The 20,837-nt window shown below is 27.6% G+C and overlaps 2 protein-coding genes across 5 annotated transcripts in view; one reads left to right on the top strand and one right to left on the bottom strand.

The window, feature by feature from the left end:
* Positions 1-187: 187 nt before the first annotated feature.
* Positions 188-10,487, top strand: LOC123262143 (alpha-N-acetylglucosaminidase). The gene is made up of 14 exons (XM_044724249.1): positions 188-868; positions 2,464-2,624; positions 2,705-2,889; positions 2,987-3,205; positions 4,175-4,402; positions 4,575-4,638; positions 4,712-4,857; positions 6,775-6,859; positions 6,922-7,071; positions 7,134-7,276; positions 8,289-8,448; positions 8,554-8,744; positions 9,817-10,202; positions 10,286-10,487. The coding sequence occupies exons 1-14, from the start codon at positions 787-789 to the stop codon at positions 10,411-10,413; spliced, it is 2,328 nt and encodes a 775-aa protein (XP_044580184.1). The 5' UTR covers positions 188-786; the 3' UTR covers positions 10,414-10,487.
* Positions 10,488-13,845: 3,358 nt separating this feature from the next.
* Positions 13,846-20,837, bottom strand: part of LOC123262142 — a 49,940-nt gene continuing 42,948 nt past the window's right edge. For all 4 annotated transcript variants that reach the window (XM_044724244.1, XM_044724245.1, XM_044724248.1 and 1 more), the window contains 2 exons: positions 15,312-15,517; positions 13,846-14,284 (listed from right to left, as the gene is read on the bottom strand). In XM_044724244.1, coding sequence (XP_044580179.1) covers positions 14,209-14,284; positions 15,312-15,517 — 282 coding nt within the window. In that variant the 3' untranslated portion in view covers positions 13,846-14,208. The remainder of the gene's footprint in view (positions 14,285-15,311; positions 15,518-20,837) is intronic.

Here is a 20,837-nt window from a genome sequence, read left to right as displayed (position 1 = left end):
TTTTTTCTATCAAAATTAATTTGTCAAAAAAATCTCAAAAATTGTTAAATGTCTTCTAATTTTAGTATCATAAATTTTCATAAAAATTATTAGAAGTTTGTTAACCTCAGAATTATTTTTAATGAATTTTATTTTAAAACTGAAAGGAAAGATTTTTATTCCTTCTTTATCATTAACAACTTTCTTCTGAAACTCGGCTTAGTTTTAAAAGAAAAAAAAATAATTTTCAGAGTTACACTAATCTGCAATAACATAGGCTCTTCCAAGACTTTCATCAGATCTCTGATATTATCCGAACATTCTGGGAGTGGTTTTTAATCTCATCTGACGACTTCGAAGAATAGAAAGAAAGCAACGTACAATATGAAGTAGAGTATTTTTGTTAAGATAAAATTCGTCAGATACGGTTCAGCAGTCTATACAAAGAGACGCATTCTCTAAAATCGGCAACAGAAACAATAGATTTCTTAATAAAATATCTGCAAAGTAATAATATTGTCAATGTCAAAGTTTACGATCCGCGTGTAATTGTGGATGATGTTTAAACCACGGTTTGAATAAAATTTTATTTGTTGTTATATTTCAGTAGTGAGATAAGTTGCGACTTACTTTTAAAGGGGAACGGAATAATAAGCCAGATAAAATATTTTCATATGAGCAAAGAATAGCAGAGATGATTAAATGCGGACATAAACGTTTAGACGGGCAATTCACAATTCAAGAGGAGTTTTGTATATAGTACTCTAATAGTGATAGTGATATAAATGGAGATTCAATTTAACAATTATGATGGTTAATACTGCGTTATATTTCATCATTATTTCTGTTTTATATTCTGGAAGTAGTGGACATCATAATCATATTAATAGTAAGTGAGTCAATTATGTAATAAACAGAAAAAATTACGGGAAATATTTAATACCAAATTTGAATTTATGATTCGGATTAATATTGTTATATTAATATAATGAAAAATATGAGTAACAAAATTCTAAGTGAGCCGCAGGCGAGATTATTAAATTAGGTCTTTTCTATCTATTGTTAAATGTTTATAGAATATTTAAAATATTAATAAATTATTTTGAAAAATTATTACATTATTTTTATGAGATTAAAATTAACTTGAAATTTACAGCTAAATTTTTTTTGGATTTTTCTTAATTAAAAAATAATCAAAAATAAAAAAAATTAATATAATTTTTCTTAATAACATTTACCTTCATTGAGTGAAATTCAATTTTTCTTTCAATTTATTTGAATACTGAAATTAGTGTCAAATAATAATAATAATTTTACAAAAAAAATAAAAAAAATCTGATTGGGTATTAAATAAACAAAACGCCATTCGGCCATACCCGACATGGATAGGTAGATTTCTTGTTTGAATATTGAAAAACAAACACGTTATTAAAAGGCAAAAATGTCCTAAAATTTATTTTTTATTATATTTTTGCAAATAATGATATGAGACCGACTACAACCAATTGATATTCAAAGACATCTTCCTAAAAAATAGGATTTGTAACAGATGAAACTCATTTGATGATAATAGCTAAAAATTAATTTATTTTTGATTTTTTTTATAATTTTCCAAACTCCGAAATAAATTGAAAAAAGTATCAAAAGGTAACGAATAATAGCTCAAATTGAAGATAATTATGTGAATTTTAACATAAAGTTGATAAATTCAAGCTATCTTTTACGGCTTAAATATTATTTAAAGAAAAAGGGCTGGAATACGTTCATTGAAAAATTTTTGAAAATTTTTAAATTCACGGAATTAATTAAAAAAATCATCAAAACTAGACAAATAATAGTTTAAATTGAAGGTTATTAAATGAAGTTTAAGATAAATTTGATAAATTTATCTATTTTTTACATCTGGAAGATTATTTTCATAAAAAATACAAAATTCAAAATTTTTTGAAAATGAAAAAAATTTTCAAACACCCACAACTCGTAAACTAACCGGCCGATTTTGCTCATCTTCGAACTTGATATTGGTATTGATCCACAGAATAAGCCCACAAAATTTCATAAAGATCGGTTGAGAACTGTGGGCGCAATCCTGCTGACATGGTGCGTTATATCATATATATATATATATATATATATATATATATATATATATATATATGCATACATAGATACATGTATAAACTTTTGATCCAATGCCATTTTTCGACATTACTCGATGAAATAAAACATATTATGATAAAATTTCCCTAAAATTACAACATGAGACCGGCTACAATAGTTAGATTTCTATAGAAATCTACCTAAAAATTATGAATGTACAGAAAAAAGAATCTTCAAAAAGTTAGCATTTATAGAAATTAAAAAAAAAAACTATGCGAAATTTTTATAAATATTTATTAATTAATTTTTTTGAACAATTAAATTTTAATATAATTTAATTATTAAAAGAAAGTAATTAAAAATAATAATTGACACACACTTCAGATTTTGAAAGTACACTTGGACATTTAAAACCGCGAAGTTCACCAGCCGTGCAAGCTGAAGCGGCCTTGAAGTTAATTGAACGAACAATTGGAAAAAAAGTATCACATTTCAGTGTTTCTGTCGATCCAAATTTGGGTCCAATTGGGAAAGATACTTTTGAGGTAAAAATTTCTAACAATCTTTTTACAAGTTCCTAATCATAAATTATGAATAAAAAATGATAAACCTTAATACGCAACAGATAAAAAAAGGGTCCAGTGAATATCAAGAAATAATAATAACAGGAACATCAGGTGTCGCAGTAGCATGGGGGTTCCATCATTATTTGAAAAAACACTGCAACTGCCAAATAGCGTGGGAAGGAGAACAAATCGAATTACCAGACGTATTACCGGATGTTAATGAAAGAATAACCTCTAACGACAGGTAATTCCATAGTTATTGACGTGAATAGTTGATTGAAATTGGAATTGCCTGTAACAGTACGCTTATTATTATTTATTATTTATTAATAATTGCGTAGGTTTCGGTACTACCAGAATGTCTGCACAGCTGGGTATAGTTCAGCTTGGTGGGGCTGGGATCAATGGGAGAAAAATATCGACTGGATGGCTTTAAATGGCATCAATCTAGCCCTCGCGTTTCACGGTCAAGAGGCTATCTGGGAGAGGGTGTACCTTAAAATGAATTTGACTAGTGAAGAGATAAATCAGCACTTTGGAGGACCTGCTTTTTTACCTTGGTAAAAATTCTTGGAGAGAATTTTGTAGTCGCGTTGACGATTTTTGTATTGTACTTTTTACAATTTATATGATGGTAATAATTCTTACTAAGTCTAGCATTTATATATTAAAAGCCATTATACAGTAATTATAAGTATTAAACTCTTTCAATTAAGCATTGAAAATTGAATTGCGGGCACTGATAAAAAAATTGACTTGATTCAAGAGCCAAAATCTTGAACCAAGAATACCATTTTGAATAAAATGATTTTCTTGAGTCAAGAGAATAAATTCTTGAGTCAAGAAATTATTCTTGATTTAAATAAATTTTTCTTATCTCAAGAATTTATTGTGGGTAATTTATAGTGGGTATATTTTCACTTGAAATAATTCAGTTGTTAGAAATCTCATGTAGACAAGTCAGTAAATAAATTAGAAACGAAAAAAACATCAAAACAGTCCAAAGAATGTACAAAACTCAATAGAATAATAACAAAAAAAATCAATTCAATTGTAATTTTTAAAAAATATAAATATTTATCTACTGACTCATAATACATGAGATTCTTAAAGAGTATAAATTATGCCGCATTACTAATATCAAAAGAGGGTATCTCAATTTTTTATACGTTTTTTTAGTTATGCAGAACCAAAAGAGCGAATAAAAAAAAATTTTTTTTCTTCAATCAACTCGAAAATGTTGATAATGTATAAATTTGTGGGAAAAATAAAAAAATAAATTTTTTGGTTTAAAAAAAAAATTGAAATAACTATATTCAATGGTTAATATGACGATTAAATTATTGTAATAATTACCACCCTATAAATTATAAGCACTACAATATAAAGATCGTTGAGGCTACTATAAAATTCTCTCCGTGTACGGGGATCATGATCAATTTTAATTATAAAATATTAATTTTACGGGGATATAAATTTTTGTATGAGAACGGTGTAAATGATTTTCCATTGTCCTGTGAAATAATCAGGTCACGGATGGGCAATATCAGAGGATGGGGTGGCCCATTATCTTCTTCATGGCACACTCACACTATTGTTCTTCAACATAGAATACTCAATAGAATGCGAGAACTTGGAATAATTCCAGTTCTTCCTGCATTTGCGGGTCACGTACCACGTGCCTTTTCTCGTATTTATCCTCACGCTAATATGACTAAAATAGGTGTTTGGAATCAATTCGATGATCAATATTGCTGGTAATTATATTATATTTATTTATATAAATATCAAACTAGAAAGCAGAGATAAAATTAATTTTAAGAATGATAATTTTAGATTCTTTTTTTACATATTTTGTTGTATAAAATTATAATTTCTTGCTTTAGAATAAATTCAAAAGTTTATTAAATTAAAAAAAAAACTTTTCAGTCCATATTTAGTGTCACCAACAGACCCACTATTTAAAGTAATAGGTCAACAATTTTTACACGAGGTAATAAATAACATTTATCATTCAGCAAAAAAACAATTGGCGGAATAAATTGATCATAATAATTAACTTTCAGTACATTAATGAATTCGGTACGGATCATATTTATAACTGTGACACATTCAATGAGAATGAACCCGTGGACACCGATACCGAGTCATTAAAAATGATCGGGCAAGCTATTTATTCAGCCATGACGGATATTGATCCCCAAGCTATATGGTAAATAAAAAAAAATCAATCATTGCATGTTTCAAGCGCGAACTCTGTTATCGCCTAAAAATCAAAATCCCAACGTTTAGTCGGACTATATCGTAGCTGACAGTCATAATGGATATTTAAATGATATAAAAAGCATACTGTTATACAGAAAAAAAATTAGGAAAACGGTTGACCCTGAAGGCCATCCCTGCAACTTCCCGCTAATTCCATACTTAGGCGCTTAAAATTGCACCAATGACGTTTTTGAGCTCTTCGAGCTCAAAAATACAATTTATGGGTTATTTTGAGCTCTCCGAGCTCAAAGAGATTGATTTCCTATGCTTTAAAGCTCTTCGAGCTCAAAAGTCTGATAGAGATTTGATAAGACACTATTTTTTGAATTTTTAAACCGCAATAACTTTTGAATGAATAAACCGATTTTTACGCGGTTAGAAGCATTCGACGCAATTTTTCAAGCCTCACAAAGAATCTTAAATTTTGAATTGATCGCGCTAGGAATTTTGGAGTTATTCCGAAAAAACACTTTTTTCGGTTTTCTTTCGTTCACGATATCTCTCGAACGAATCAACCGATTTTGACCGGACTAGTGGCGATCGACGTGGTTTTTTAAGGTTAAAAAAAACCACATTTGAAAAAAATTTTTTTTTCAGTTTTTTTAAGATTTCTCAAAATTTATTGATCTGAATCGGTCCAAATAGTTTTCAAAATCTAAGTTTGGTCAAGCCCTTTCGAATGGCACCAACCGCGATGAAATCGGTCAAGCCGTTCAAGAGTTATAAGCGGTTCACATACTTTCACACACACACACACACACACACACACACACACACACACACATACAGACACCGTGACAACCTCGCGGGGATAGTCAGGGAAGCTTCCTGTGACCTTAAAACGTCGAGATCTGATGAAAACTCGATTTTTGCAAAACAGGGTGAAAACCATAACTTCCCGATTTTTGAAAATCTTCGATTTTCTTAGCGGGAAGTTAGAAATATTCTTGAATCAAGTATATATTTTTGAAGAGCTCAAGATTCTTGGTTTGAGTAGAAAAATTCTTGATTTAAGGAAATTTTACTTAATTCAAGAATTTTTCGTCTTGATTCAAGACAATTACCCTCTTCAAAATTATATTCTTGGTTCAAAAATTTTTCTCTTGAATCAAGTTAATTTTTTTTTCCGTGTAGAAAAAAAAAATGATCGCTTAATTTATCAAAAATTTTTTAGGTAAAAAAATTGTTTTAATAGCTTACAGTCGGGATTTTTTCAAGTTTTTATGGAGAGGTAAATAAGGTAAAATATCCAGTTACGATTTTATTCTATTTAAAAAAATAAAATGTTCTTAAAAAACTAATTATCTTAAAGTTTATAATTCAAAAATTATATTTATTAATTTATTAGAGTTGGTTTGATTTTTTTATTAAAATAAAATTACAAATGTCAATAACTAGGCCAGTGTCAGTAACTAGGTCTTTTACCTTATGATAATTTTTTAAAAAATCAATTTTTCTACTAAATTTATTTTTTAAACTCTTTATATCCCTTATAAGAAACTGTGAAATGAAAATTGCAGCTTAATATTGTTTTGTTTAATTATAATTAATTATTTTCGGCTGGAAGTTGGAGAAATTTTCTATCCTTTAAACAGCTATATATAAAAATTTATTTTTTGTAAATAACTTACTAAGTATGAATATTATTATTTTTAATTTATTTATAGTAAATAGTAAAGCAGATAATTTTTCTTTTCTTTCGACGCTTGATATAAAATGATTGAAAAATTAAAAATGATTAAAAAACTTGTATGAGCAAACTTTATTTCGATCAATTGACGTAAAACAGAAGCGCTTAATACATGTTCATTTAGATTTACCAAACTTTTTAAAGTTATACTTAGACTGTTATTTAAAATTGCAGGGTGATGCAAGGCTGGTTGTTCGTTCACGAGTTTGACTTTTGGACAGAATCGCGAGTTGAAGCTTTTATTACTTCAGTTCCATTGGTATTTTTGTACAAAATGATTATTCATTCAATTGGAAAAGAAATAATATTTATTTGATTTAGGGAAAAATGATTATCCTCGACCTCCAATCAGAGCAATTTCCGCAATACATGAGATTCAAATCATACTTTGGCCAGCCGTTTATTTGGTGTATGCTTCATAATTTTGGCGGCACCCTTGGAATGTTCGGATCGGCAAGAATTATAAGCGAGGTTGTTATAAATCTTTAAATTATCTATCAACTATCATTATCAGTATTGATTTATAATTTTAGCGTGTTATCGAGGCAAGAAATATGGAAGGCAGCACGATGATTGGAACAGGCTTAACGCCCGAGGGAATCAATCAGAATTATGTGATTTATGAATTAATGAACGAAATGGCTTATCGACGTGAGCCTGTTAATCTCGATAAATGGTAAAATATTTATTAAAGATATTTATTACTCTATATAAAATCATAATGTTGGTTTAATTGATATCAACGCTCATGCTAAAAGATAATTTCATTTAATTGTTTATATTATTGGAAATAATGCAAATTTTAAGCTTGCAGATATCGGGATAAATCTCTTAAAAAAACATTTTGTGCTTTATTACGGGAAAAAATAAAAAATTAACAGATATACTATATTAGATTTTTAGAAAAAAAATTCGACTTTTACAAATGTGACAATATTAGAAATTTTGAAAAGAATTAAAAAAATTAATTATCAATTAAATTATTAAATGTATGAATTAAATTTTATTTTAATAATTATTAATACAGTTAATTTCTTAATTTAGTTAATAAAAATTTTTAAATAATAAACTATTCAGAAAATTAATAATTTAATAAATCATAATCATTAATTTTATTTTAAACGAAAAATGAAAAATTTTTAAATTAAATATTTTCCTACTCTGCATAACTTTAAGTTCTATATTAATAAAATTTTTTCTCAATACTTTTATTTCATCTCATTATTTTTCTCTTCTCTGTAAAATTATTCATCGAAAAACTTTTTTCGTCCCACCATTGTCATTATTAGTAACGTAAAGTATAATAAAAGTTATTATTGGTTTCTTGTTCTCAACTTATGTCGCAATACATCTTTATATCAAAAAATGACAAAATTAATATCGTTAAAAAACTTTAGAAAAAATAATATTAAAAACTTTTAATTTTTGGAGCAAGAACTCCTCCACTAAAAACGACAAATTTTCATAAAAATAAAAACAAATAAATTCTATTTTGCGTAAGCTTAAAATGTCTGATTCAATTTGAGATTCGAACAAAAATACTCACTACAATTTTTTATGAAATTTCTTCATATCAAATATCGCTTTTATTGACAGTGAAAAATATCAAAATAAATAAATCGTAGCGGGTTTTTATGTTCATTTGCGTTCGAATTTTTGAAAAAGTGAAATGTAAATATTTGTTTTAGGTTTGAAAATTATTCTGTACGAAGATACGGTGGGAGGAATGAATATGCATCGCAAACATGGAACATTCTCGGGAAAACAATTTATAATTTCATTGGTCTCGAAAGGATCCGTGGACACTATGTAATCACGATGAGACCAAAAGGGAATATTAAAACTTGGGTAATTTATTTATTTTATGCAGTCAAGCCACTTCTAGTCAATAAAAAAAATTCATGTTTTATTTTCTTTTTTAAATTAATCAAACATTTTATTTTCTTTTTTCAGTGGTGGTATGATCCAGAGTTGATTATTGAAGCTTGGGGTATTTTTCTGGACGCTCGGAATGACAAAGCTAACAAAACATTGTACAGGCACGATGTTGTTGATATAACAAGACAATCTTTGCAATTAATTGCTGATGAGATTTATCTCAATATTAAAAACGCCTATGCCAAGAACAACTCTACTTTATTAAGGTACTCAAACTAATAATTTAATTTGGTAATTACGTGAATAGTAGCTTCGCTCCGGTAATATTAAATCTAACTGTTCTGTATCACGCATATTGCTTTTTCTAGAGTCGACCGCAGTTGCTAAGTAAAGTCTTTATATGCAAATAATTTTTTATTTTTGTGTATTAATTTATGCATCCTTGTTACATTTTTAAATAAATTCAAAGTTCAAAGGTAACCGAGAAAAAGTAAAATATCTTCATATATTTTTTGCATTGATTTTTTTAAATATTGAAGTAGAATATTTTATTTTATCCTTAGTATTAAGATTTTTATCTGTAAATTATTTACATTTTTTTCTGAAAATAGTTGTAAAAATATTGTGATACAGAATATTTTGTTTAGTTTATTTTATTCATTTAAATTGCGAAATATAAATTCATATTTGGCGTTGGAATTTTTAGATTTGTTAAAAAAAATCAGTTAACAATAAAAAAATATTTATAAAAAAATTTTATTTATAATTTTTTGAAATTCTTACCTGTGAAATTTTTTTTAAATATTCTTTGTAATAATTTGTTCATGAATAATGAAACTTATAATAGATTTTTTTGAAATTGTGAATTTAAATTTCTTAAATCACTTGTACGTAAAAATATTGACTTAATTTATTATTTTGACAGGCAACAAAAGTAAAATATCTTGATATACTTTTTGCATTGATTATTTTAAATCTTTAATTTTATCCTTAGTATTAAGATTTTTATCTGTAAATTATTTACATTTTTTTTTGGAAATAGTTGTAAAAAAATTGTGATACAGAATATTTTGTTTAATTTATTTTATTAATTTAAATTGCGAAATATGAGTTCATATTTGCCATTGGAATTTTTAGTTCTGTTAAAAAAAATCAGTTAGCACTGAAAAAATATTTTTTTTATAATTTTTTAAAATTCTTACCTGTGGAATTTTTTAGAAAATTTTCTTTGTAAAAATTTGTTCACCATTGATGAAACTTCAACGTAGATTTTTTTTGAAGCTATAAATTTAAATCACTTGTATGTAAAAATATTGACTTAATTTTTTATTTTGACAGGCAACAATCAGCATTATTAGTTGAACTTTTTGACGACTTGGAGAGAATTCTTGATTCGAGTGAAAATTTTCGCTTGGGAAAATGGTTGGAAGCTGCTAAATTATTGGGAACAAATGAAAAAGAAAGGGAGTTATACGAATACAATGCACGAAATCAAATAACTTTGTGGGGACCAAATGGTGAAATATGCGATTATGCAAACAAACAATGGGCTGGAGTTATTGTTGACTATTTTAAACCGCGGTGGGTTATATTTCTCAAAGCTTTACAAGATTCAGTTGAAACAAAACAGATATTAAACCAAACTCTGATAAATCAGCTAATTTTTGAACAAGTTGAAAAACCGTTCACATTTTCTCATAAGAATTATCCTGTTGAACCTCAAGGTAATTAAATTTTTTCTCTTAATTTTTAATTATAATTAATGATACTTACAATTGTTGAAAAAAAAATTTTTTATTTTTTGTAGGAGATTCTGTCCTTATTGCTGTTGAGCTGAATAACAAATGGAAAAATTACAAGTTGCATTTTATCGAAAGAAAAATCCTTAGATATGAACGCAGGATGATAGTTAATAAAAAAACAATTTTAACTTGATATTCTTTAAATTTCAGCTTCTCATGAAAATTTATGGGAAGATTGTAAAGTAATAAAAAGTAATGTTTTGACAATTAATTTTTATTTTTTTAAGATGAAAATAAATTTAATAGTTGACATTTTTCAAACTTACATACAAGCTTACATTATGTACATTACACAATAGTTTGATTTTCAATGTAAAGTAGTAATTAACTTTGTGGTAAGAAGAGTTGAAAATTTTTTAGTGCATTAATCGATAAATCTATCTACTATTTACAAGTTTATTTGTGCATTTTTAAGAGTATAAATATCTATATCTATTTAGTACACATTCTTAAAGATTTATTATTCCAGCAGTGGCGAAATTATCGGTTTAAGTAAGTTTTGCGAGAGAAATTTTTATTGATTTAATATCACCATTAAAAAAAAAAATAAATAAATAAAATTACGTATCGCATAATTAATATTTCAAGATACTAAATAAAATTCTCGGGTTACAATCAAGACAATTAATAAACTGCATTTAAAAAAATTTTTGTAATTTCTAAATTATAGTCTATTAATTTTATAACAGTAATATAACTTGAAAGTTATTACAAAAAATTAATCAATTTTTCGTTAGTGTCTTAGGAACTTATATTAATTACATAAATTGATAATTAATTATTATCACACCTATCAATTATCATTAATCGCACAAAAACATGATAATTAATTTCAAAATTTCGCATATTCATGGTCCCACTAAATGAAAAACTCTTCAATTATTGATATATATTTATATATTCCTAATGACTTAATGAATTTAACTAGTTAAATTTTTTATGCATATAATAAATTCATTTGATCGACATACAATTAATTTTATTATATTAAATGACATGGACCACTTATGACGATAGTCGTTGTTTATTTATTTTAATAAAAATTTGAATTAGTAGATTTAAATTTAAAATTTCAAATTTAATATCCTATGAAACAATAATTAATTTTATAATTTTCTACTTTATTTATACAAATACATATTTTTTATATTTAACTATCAATTTACATTCACAATTCCATTTTAGCACCTCCACAATTTAAATTTTGTACGAATAAAATTATATCTATTTACGTCATTGAATGACGCACTCACACAATAAATTTATATTTCATTTATTTATTTATTACTTTTTTATCAGTCATCATCAATGTTGCTTTTTAAATAACAATAATTACCTCCACATAAACTAAGTCACGTACCTTTGATAAAATCGACTGTTTTATGAATAACTGTCCTTTAGTAACATATAATTTTACCTTATATCTCATAATAAAAATATTTTAAACTTATTTTAGTACTATGGCAAGAGATATTAATCCGTTTTTATTTGTAATATAAGTATATCTATTCGAGTTATGTTGCGTTTTGTCAACATTTAATTATGTTCAATCTATGGAGCAATCTATTAAAGATTTTTTTTTAATTATGACAAGATAAAAATGTTTTGTAAAATCATATCAGGTACGTTTAAAAGTAGTACATAATACAACTAAGACAAGAAAAATAAATAAATATGATATTAGGTTCTGTCAATATGCTGAAGTGAAATTTCTTCCACTTCTGAAAAAATTATTTCCTTCTTTGAAGATTTTTATTGAAGATGCAAAAGATGAAAATATAATGTTGAATTTTACATTTGTAAAGAAATACTGCACAACTCATATTGCGAAGAGTTAGAGAGAGGAATCAATATAATTTATATAACATCTAACAGATAATTCATTGAAAATTAGTTCTGTAATTTACAAAAATTTATTTTATTTAATAAAAAAAGAAAATTATTAAAATAAACTAAAAATATAATAACTGACGAAAAAATTCATTATTGCGGTCTTTTTTTCATACTCATTTTGTCTCTGAATGATTTGAATTTTGTAATTAATAAAAAACTAGTATTTCATTTTTCATTAAGGTAGTTCTTTCCCAACCTATAGTTTATGCTACTGCTGCTCTTTTTCATTCGCTAGTGTCGCCTCTCTTACGGGCTATTGCTCACTTACTTCCACGTATGACTTTATTTGTTTACTTTATTAATTTATTAATGATTTCTCAAAAAATATGTGATAGGGAGTTCCAGAATTTTTTAGGATAATTATACATGTATTAATCTAAGTAAGAAATCAAAGATAGTTAATATTGTAAGCCAGATTACACGATCCAAATTCTTGAAGAATGACTAATTTTACATTATTACTCCTTCACCATAATATTTTATCGGTATGAGGTCTCATACCATTAAAGAAAATTTAGGTGAAAATAACAATTAAAATTTGTTTCGACAATTATTGCTAGAGAAAGATGAAATTTAAATTGAATGGTAATTACGAATAAGTCTCGGATAGCTTAACTGGTAGAGCATTTGACGCGTAACCAAAAGATCCAGGTTCGAGTCCTGGTCTGGACTGTCCGAATTATTTTTTCAGTTACTGAAAAAAAGTTACACTTAGTCAAAATTTCATTTTTCTCAAACAATAATTGTCGAAACAAATTTTAACTGTTATTTTCACCTAAATTTTCTCTGACGGTATGAGACCTCATACCGATAAAATATTATCGTGAAGAAGTAATAATGTAAAATTAGTCATTCTTCAAGAATTTGGATCGTGTACTCTGGCTTACAATATTAACTATCTTTGATTTATTAAATTAAAAACACCGATTTTCATATATTAAATATACAAATCTAAGTAATATTAGTTTTTCGTGAAATTCTTAAAATTTCTTCAATACAAAAATAATAAAAATTTGCGGTTTTCTCTCTCTTTTCCCATACCGCCCGTGTAAAAATGTCATTTTCAATTGCAATTATCTTTGGTTAGAAGTGGTAAATCGTTTCCAAATTTTAACAGCATGTGCATTATCCATTTAATTACTTATATTATAAATTTGGAAGGTTTCTTGAAATTTTTCTCGTATGACCCAACTACCTAAAGTATAAATTATGTACAGTAAAAATTTTCCTTGTGCGCATGCGCGTGATAATAATAGCTGGAGCTCAGTAAAATAAGCCGAATACCGTGAAATATTTGAAATATAAATTACGTAAATAATTGACAATAATAAATTTTTTTCTTCCTCACTCTAAGAATTAAAATAATAATATATTTGTTATTAAAAATTTATTGAGCATTATGAGTCCTGCACTTTTAGATTTCTCAACTTTTTTTTTATTCACATAATAAATATTTTTTGAAAGGATGAAAATTTTATAAAATGAATCTTTGCTTCTTCATATTAATTAAAAAAAAAAATTAAAAAGATATATGTTAATAAAAAAATTATTATGCAAAAAAATGCCTCAATTATTTGGTTACTGATGAAAGTAATGATAAATCAATGACGTGTTTGTTGTTAAGAAAGTAGCATGTCTTATCGTATGATCTCATTACTAAATCATTTTTTAGTATATTAAAATCAATGTAATGTTTTATTGTTTTATCTATACTCATATACATATAATATATAATTATAGCGCACGAACGGTGCTCAATACTGACAACGGATAACTGATCATAATTCATAATAAAAAAGAATATACTAAATTGGAAGATTTATTTCGTTGATTATTATTTGAGCGATTCTCAACCATAGTTTTTAAAGAAATAATAAGTTTACTTCTTCATTAAATCATCATCATCATCGGTTATCTTTTTTGGTCCCGACTTTTAAAACTTTTCAAGCACATACTAGCTAGACATGTTTTCCTCCATTTGTCACTGAGGGCCCTGCAAAGTATGAGCTTTATCGTTCATTGATTTAATGCTGTGTCACCGCTTCACGATTTCTGTTTCCTGAGTCGAGGCTTCCGTAACTGGTGACAAAGGTGTATCGATTGATACTTGTCTGCAGAATGAAAAAAAAAATTTGCAATCTACAATACTTGTTATTAATTAGATTTTAGTTAATTTTTTATTTTGGTTTAGAATTTTGATATTTTCATTAGTTTTTAAAAAGTCGAGATAATTTATGCTAAGGATTATTAAAAATTATTTTGAAGCTTTTTTATGTTACAAAAAAAAATTCTTACAACACATAGTGAATCAAATTAATTATTTTCTCTGAAATAAAATTGAAATTTTAATTGAAAAGTGTTTCCGTTTAGATTACCAACTTATCATAAGTAACTCATGATTTTCTGACGAAAAAATTTAATTAAGAACAAAAAAATTTATTAAATTTCATGCAAAAAATTTTTGTCATAAATTTTTATTTAAAAAAAAATATGACTTTATAGAGAATTTATCTAAAAAGTATTTAAATTTTCTTGTTAAAATATATACGGTGTTCTCTTTTTCTAACTATAAAAAAAAGTTTATGAAATTCATTTTTTTTTTTGAAAAATTTTTTTAAGAAAATTAAAGCAATTTTTTGATTAACTATTAATTAAAAACGAACCTATTTTCGAGAAATATTTTAGGATAAAAAAAATTTTGGGGTCAAAATGACCTCTAGTATACTCCAAGGATTAATTCATATTTATTTAATAGTTTATTTATTTATTTACTTATTTTATATATGGTAAATTTATTTACTTAAGGGTTGAAAACAATAAAATTTATCTTAAAAAATTTTTGATAACTCCAATTTTCATGGAATAATTTGAGAAAATAAATAGAAAGTTAAAAATCTTTAGTATTTTTAGCTGAGGATATTTTCGTCCGAAATTTTTTTTCAGATTATATATCTCCACAGCCTTTTGAAAATGCACCATTAAATGCATCTGTTAAATTACTTTCTTCGCTTTCAAAATTGATCCATTACTGTCCAATAAGTTTAAATCAATAAAAAAAAGGCGATGCATTACTCGGGTATCTTAATTTATTTTCGAACATCCAAAGTAAATAACTAAAAGCTAAAAGAAATATCTTACCTTCCACTTGTCTGCCACTCGTACGAATCGGGAGCAGAATTGCTCCTTCCGGCTCTGTGAAATTGCTGAGTCTTGCTCTTGGCCAATTCTTGAGTTTCAGTAATAACGGCACTATCATCACCAGTGGAAGCAAGCTTGAGGTTACCAGACATTTGATCACTATCTCGAAGTGCTGGTCTTGCACTCCGCTTTGGTAAAAATGGATTCTGCAACAGAAGTTATTTGTAGATATATTAGATACATTTTCCACGTACACCGACCAATAAGATAAGATATAATAAGTTTAATTATATAATAAAAAAGAATCCTATTTAATGGATAACAAGACGCTCTTCCTTGAACTCGTTTGATAATGACAAGTTTAATTTATCAAATGACAAGGACACGGGCGTCGATCGTAGGGTCGCTGACTGTTGTTTTGTTTTAAATGTTTCTCGTCATTCTATCTACGATCACAGATCACAGGGGAATATCCAAGTCGTTAATCAACACGATGGAGGCATGTAGTCCGCCACTCGGTCCTTGGGCCTCAGCCATCAACATCAATACGGTATCAACCATCGTAAAATCGAGGTCACGCTTAACTTTTATCTATACTTACTTTTTTGTCACCTTCCGCGAGGTCACATTTACTTCTGTGTTTTGTTAATAAGCTTATGCTCAAGTCGTTTATTATTATTTATAGCTATGAATTTAAGATTAATCATAAGTCACTCAATTTGTGACTCACTACGAAGGAACCCGAGACACAATAACAACTTTTTGTCTCCATGGTGTCTTATTTAGTTGTAAGCATTCGATAGTCTCTCTATATGTTTCGATTCAACTTGAAGCCTTACGAATAAAAACATTTAGCGCGTTTTAGTTTGCTATTTTTTTGATGACCAGCAGTCACTATTATATGCGACTTGGTAATTACAAATTATGAATGAAAATACTAAAAAAAAGTTAGGAAAACGGTTGACCCTAAAGGCCATCCCTGCAACTTCCCGCTAATTCCGTTAATACCTGGCCGCTTTTTTGAGCTCTTCAAGCTCAAAAGTACAATCTGTGTGTTGTTTTAAGCTCTCCGAGCTCAAAAAGATACCTTTTCTATGCTTTTGAGCTCAAAAGTCTGATAGAAGTTTCATAGAACACTATTTTTTGAATGTTCATACCGCAATAACTTTTGAATGAATGAACCGATTTTTACGCGGTTGGCGGCATTCTACGTAGTTTTTTAAGCCTTATAAATAATTTCTAAGTTTCAATTGGTCAAACTAGAAATTTCGGAGTAACTCTGAAAAAACACTTTTTTCGGTTTTCTTTCGTTCACGATATCTCTCGAACGAATCAACCAATTTTGACCGATTAGTTTTTGGAATCGATCGGTTGAGCCGTTTAAAAGTTATCCCAAAAAAACCACTTCAGAAAAAAATTTTTTTCCTACTTTTTTTTAGATTTCTCCAAATTTCTCAAAATCTATCGGTCCGAATCGGTTCAAATTAACAGGAAATCTAAGTTTGGCGAAGCCCTTTCGAATGGCACCAACCGCGATGAAATCGGTTCAACCGTTCAAAAGTTATAAGAGGTTTACATACTTACACACACACATACACACACACATACATACAGACATAGTGACACCCTCGCGGGAATAGTCAGGAAAGCTTCCTAGGACCTCAAAACGTTGAGATCTGATGAAAACTCGATTTTCGAAAAACGGGGTAAAACCAATAACTTCCCGATTTTTGAAAATTTTCAATTTTCTTAGCGGGAAGTTAAAAATTAGGAAAACGGTTGACCCTGAAGGCCATCCCTGCAACTTCCCGCCAATTCTATACCTAAACGCTTGAAATTGCACTTAAGACGTTTTAGAGCTCTTCGAGCTCATAAATACAATTTGTGTATTATTTTGAGCTCTCCGAGCTCAAAAAAATAGCTTTTGTATGCTTTTGAGCTCAAAAGTTTAATAGAAGTTTGATAAAACACTATTTTTTTAATTTTCAAATCGCGATAACTTTTGAATGAATGAACCGATTTTCACGCGGTTGGTGGCATTCGACGCAGTTTTTTAAGCTTTATAAAAAATCTTTAAGTTTATATTGACAGAGTGGAAAACTTCGGAGTAATTCCGAAAAAACGCTTTTATCGGTTTTCTTTCGTCAACGATAACTCACGAACGAATCAACCGATTTTGACCGAACTGTCGGCGATCGACGTGGTTTTTTAATATTAAGAGCTGATTAGTTTTTGAAATTGATCGGTAAAGCCGTTTAAAAGTTATTCCAAAAAAATCACTTTTAAAAAAATTTTTTTTTGTAGTTTTTTTGCGATTTCTCAAAATCTGCCGGTTCGAATCGTTCCAGAGTATACCATATACAAAATCTAAGTTTGGTCAAGCTTTTTCGAATGGCACCAACCGCGATCAAATCGGTCAAGCCGTTCAAAAGTTATAAGAGGTTTACATACATCCACACACACACACACACTCACACACATACATACAGACATACAGACACCATCGCGGGAATAGTCAGGGAAGCTTCTCTAGGACCTCGAAACGTCGAGATTCGATGAAAACTCGATTTTTGTAAAACGGGGTGAAAACAATAACTTCCCGATTTTTGAAAATCTTCGATTTTCTTAGTGGGAAGTTAAAAATTAAGTTGAATCAAGAAAAAAATTCTAGAACCAAGAAAATAATTTTGAGTTTCATTGTCTTGAAGTTAGACGAAAAATTCTTCAATCAAGTAAAATTCACTTGATTCTTAATTTAAGAATCTTTCAACTCAAACCAAGATGAAATTCTTCAAAATTATTTAGGGTAGAAGTACCGTTTGTGGCCATTGTACCGTTTACAGCCATTTATTGTTCAAATAAACGATATAAATGAATTTATATTAATAAACCATTACAAACTCAATTTGTTTTAATATAAATTTTTTAAAACTCAACAAAAATATGGTTATAATATTATAATTTTTTATAAATTAATTCAAATGTTAACTGGCCAAAAACGGTGCTAAGGTGGCCAAAAATGGTACTTATACCCTACTTGATTCAAGTAAAATTTTTTTTTCTGTGTAAGATTTGACGGTTGAATTTTTACACACCATTGATTTGAAAATGTCTCATTCTAACTAGCTCCAGGCATAAAAACTTCAAGTTATTATACAAGTAACATGATAAAGATTATACCGCTAGTAGCAAAAAAAAATGCAATTATAAAATACAGTTTTATACTATGTATAATGGGAACCTCATTTTTGTTACACTAATAAAAAGATTGGCTTGCCTCAAGAAATAAAATCTTGTGCCAAGAAACTATTTTGAAGAAAGTGATGTTTTTGAGTAAAAAAAAAAAATTTTTGAGCCAAGATAGTTTTTCTTGGTATGAATAATTTTTTTTATCACTCAAAAAAATCATTTTCATCAAAATAATTATATGAGTTATATGAGCCTAAGACCAGATTTTTTTTTTTCAATTTCAGTTTCGACTTTCAATTTTTCTAAAGGTGTTCATAAAATTGGTTTTATATTTTAATTAAGTACCATGATTTTTTGCTATAAAAAATTTAATAAGCATTATAAAGCTCGCGCTTTCGTATTTTAATACCATAAATTCTCCGATAAATTCCAAAACTATACTTCAGGCAACACCTAGTAGTCAATCCACAGCAAAGTTTTATTTCGAATTTCCACCGCGGAAACTTCATTAACGCCGTAAACTAATTACGGACTACCGAACAATAATTACCTCGGATACAATCTCCGATATTTTTTTCCGAGTAACTCCCGAGTGCTCATTACATTGCAACTATTAAGTACGGTATTAATAAACTCGTTATATTCAATCCACAAAATCGTTTTCGCTCTGTTTGTAACTTTAGTTCCGACAGTACAATTAATATAACAACTTAGATATATGTATTTGTAACAATAAATTTAAGACAAATAATAAAAATGAAATAAAAAGATACTTAATAATTTTTAGCATTTGTTTAACAAGTAATTTTTGAAAAATACATTTTCATTGTTGATTTCAATTTTATAATAAAACAGTATATATATTAGTTCTTTTAATTATAAAAACTTTTGTAAACTGAACTTTATAAGCCGTAAATTTTATACCAAACATTTAACAATTTATAAACCCCTTGACTTTATGTTGTCTAATTGAAAATAGTTGCTTTATAACTTGTTATTAAAATAATATTTTTGTACAGCAAACAAGAATTTTAAATTATGATTTCAAAAAATAAATAAATTATCAAAATGTTAACTAAAAATGAGTAGGAAGTTAACTTATCGGAAGATCAATTAATTGTTATTAAAGGATAATTACGACTGGACGATACAAATTGGGTAGCAATTAATGTGTACGAGTACAATAATACGTTCATTTGATTGTCATTTCCCATTCTATTACCGACGTTGTGCTTCTCTACAGTAATACAATAGAAATAGCTCGACGTATTATGAACCGAATAGCGTAGGCATCTCGAGCAATATTTTCATCATCCAAATTGCATTCTATAAATCTCTATATACGTTAAAATATATAGGTATATGCATCTATTTATAGAGTGATGGATATATTTGTATTGTTGCAACCGCAGGTAATCAAAATTTTCATTATTATTATACTTTATTATTTCATAACGAGTGAGTTATTCGTAAATACAAACATTAATTCACGGATAAAAGTTTACGACTGAATATTCCTTAAATATTATGTATTTATTATTATGAGTTTTACTTGTATACCGATTTATGGTTTTTACAAGGCTAATTGTCTCAGCATCTCCGCATGTAGTCTCTTTTTCAACTCTTTATTATCAATATATGCTTCGCTCTATATTATCAACACAATCTTTCAACTCTTTTATTATCAACATATTCTCCACTCCTTTTATAATCAACAACATGTTCTCCACTTTTTATAATCAACATATAATTTCGCACATAACTTTATTCTCAATGCGGCTGTGGACCGACTTGTGCTTTCTGTACTGTATGTACCCTATTCCTCACCCCTTTCTATCGGTGTTGGAATAGTGGCGATGGGGAAACCACAGAGAAAACCCATGCCAGTACAGTTTGGCTACCGGAGCGACCCCCGACGGTTGGTGTTGGAACTATTCAAACAACCGTCGGGGCTCGAACCCTCGCCTCACGGCATGATGCACGAACGAACTAACGGGATAATGACTTAGTCCGCTCGGCCATCATGCCGCTTCAAATATTATGTATTTTAATTAATTAGTTTGTATATCGCTTTCACAATCAAAATATAATAAATAGAGTGACTCGAAATTTGATATTAAATATTTTTTGAAAATAAAGTGGCCATTATATTCAAGAATAAAATTTCAAATATTAATTTTGAATGCATAATATTTTTTCTACAAAAAAATAATAAATTTTTTTTTCCAAAATTTTTAATCAAATAAATTGAAAATTTTTCAAATTTGTATGAAAATTTTGGATGAAAAATATTTTGCGTATAAAAGTGTATTAAAAATATTTCTAAAATTTTCAGTA

This window comes from Cotesia glomerata, linkage group LG3, assembly GCF_020080835.1.
Source record: "Cotesia glomerata isolate CgM1 linkage group LG3, MPM_Cglom_v2.3, whole genome shotgun sequence".
Classification (NCBI taxonomy): domain Eukaryota; kingdom Metazoa; phylum Arthropoda; class Insecta; order Hymenoptera; family Braconidae; genus Cotesia; species Cotesia glomerata.
This window is presented reverse-complemented; position numbering and strand designations above follow the sequence as displayed.

What these genes read in the sequence shown, in the direction of transcription:
- LOC123262143 (XM_044724249.1), top strand. Translation starts at nt 787, where the DNA reads ATGATGGTTAATACTGCGTTATATTTCATCATTATTTCTGTTTTATAT. An exon ending in ACATCATAATCATATTAATA is followed by an intron (nt 869 to 2,463) that starts GTAAGTGAGTCA and finishes CACACACTTCAG; the next exon opens with ATTTTGAAAGTACACTTGGA. An exon ending in TTCGATGATCAATATTGCTG is followed by an intron (nt 4,403 to 4,574) that starts GTAATTATATTA and finishes AAAACTTTTCAG; the next exon opens with TCCATATTTAGTGTCACCAA.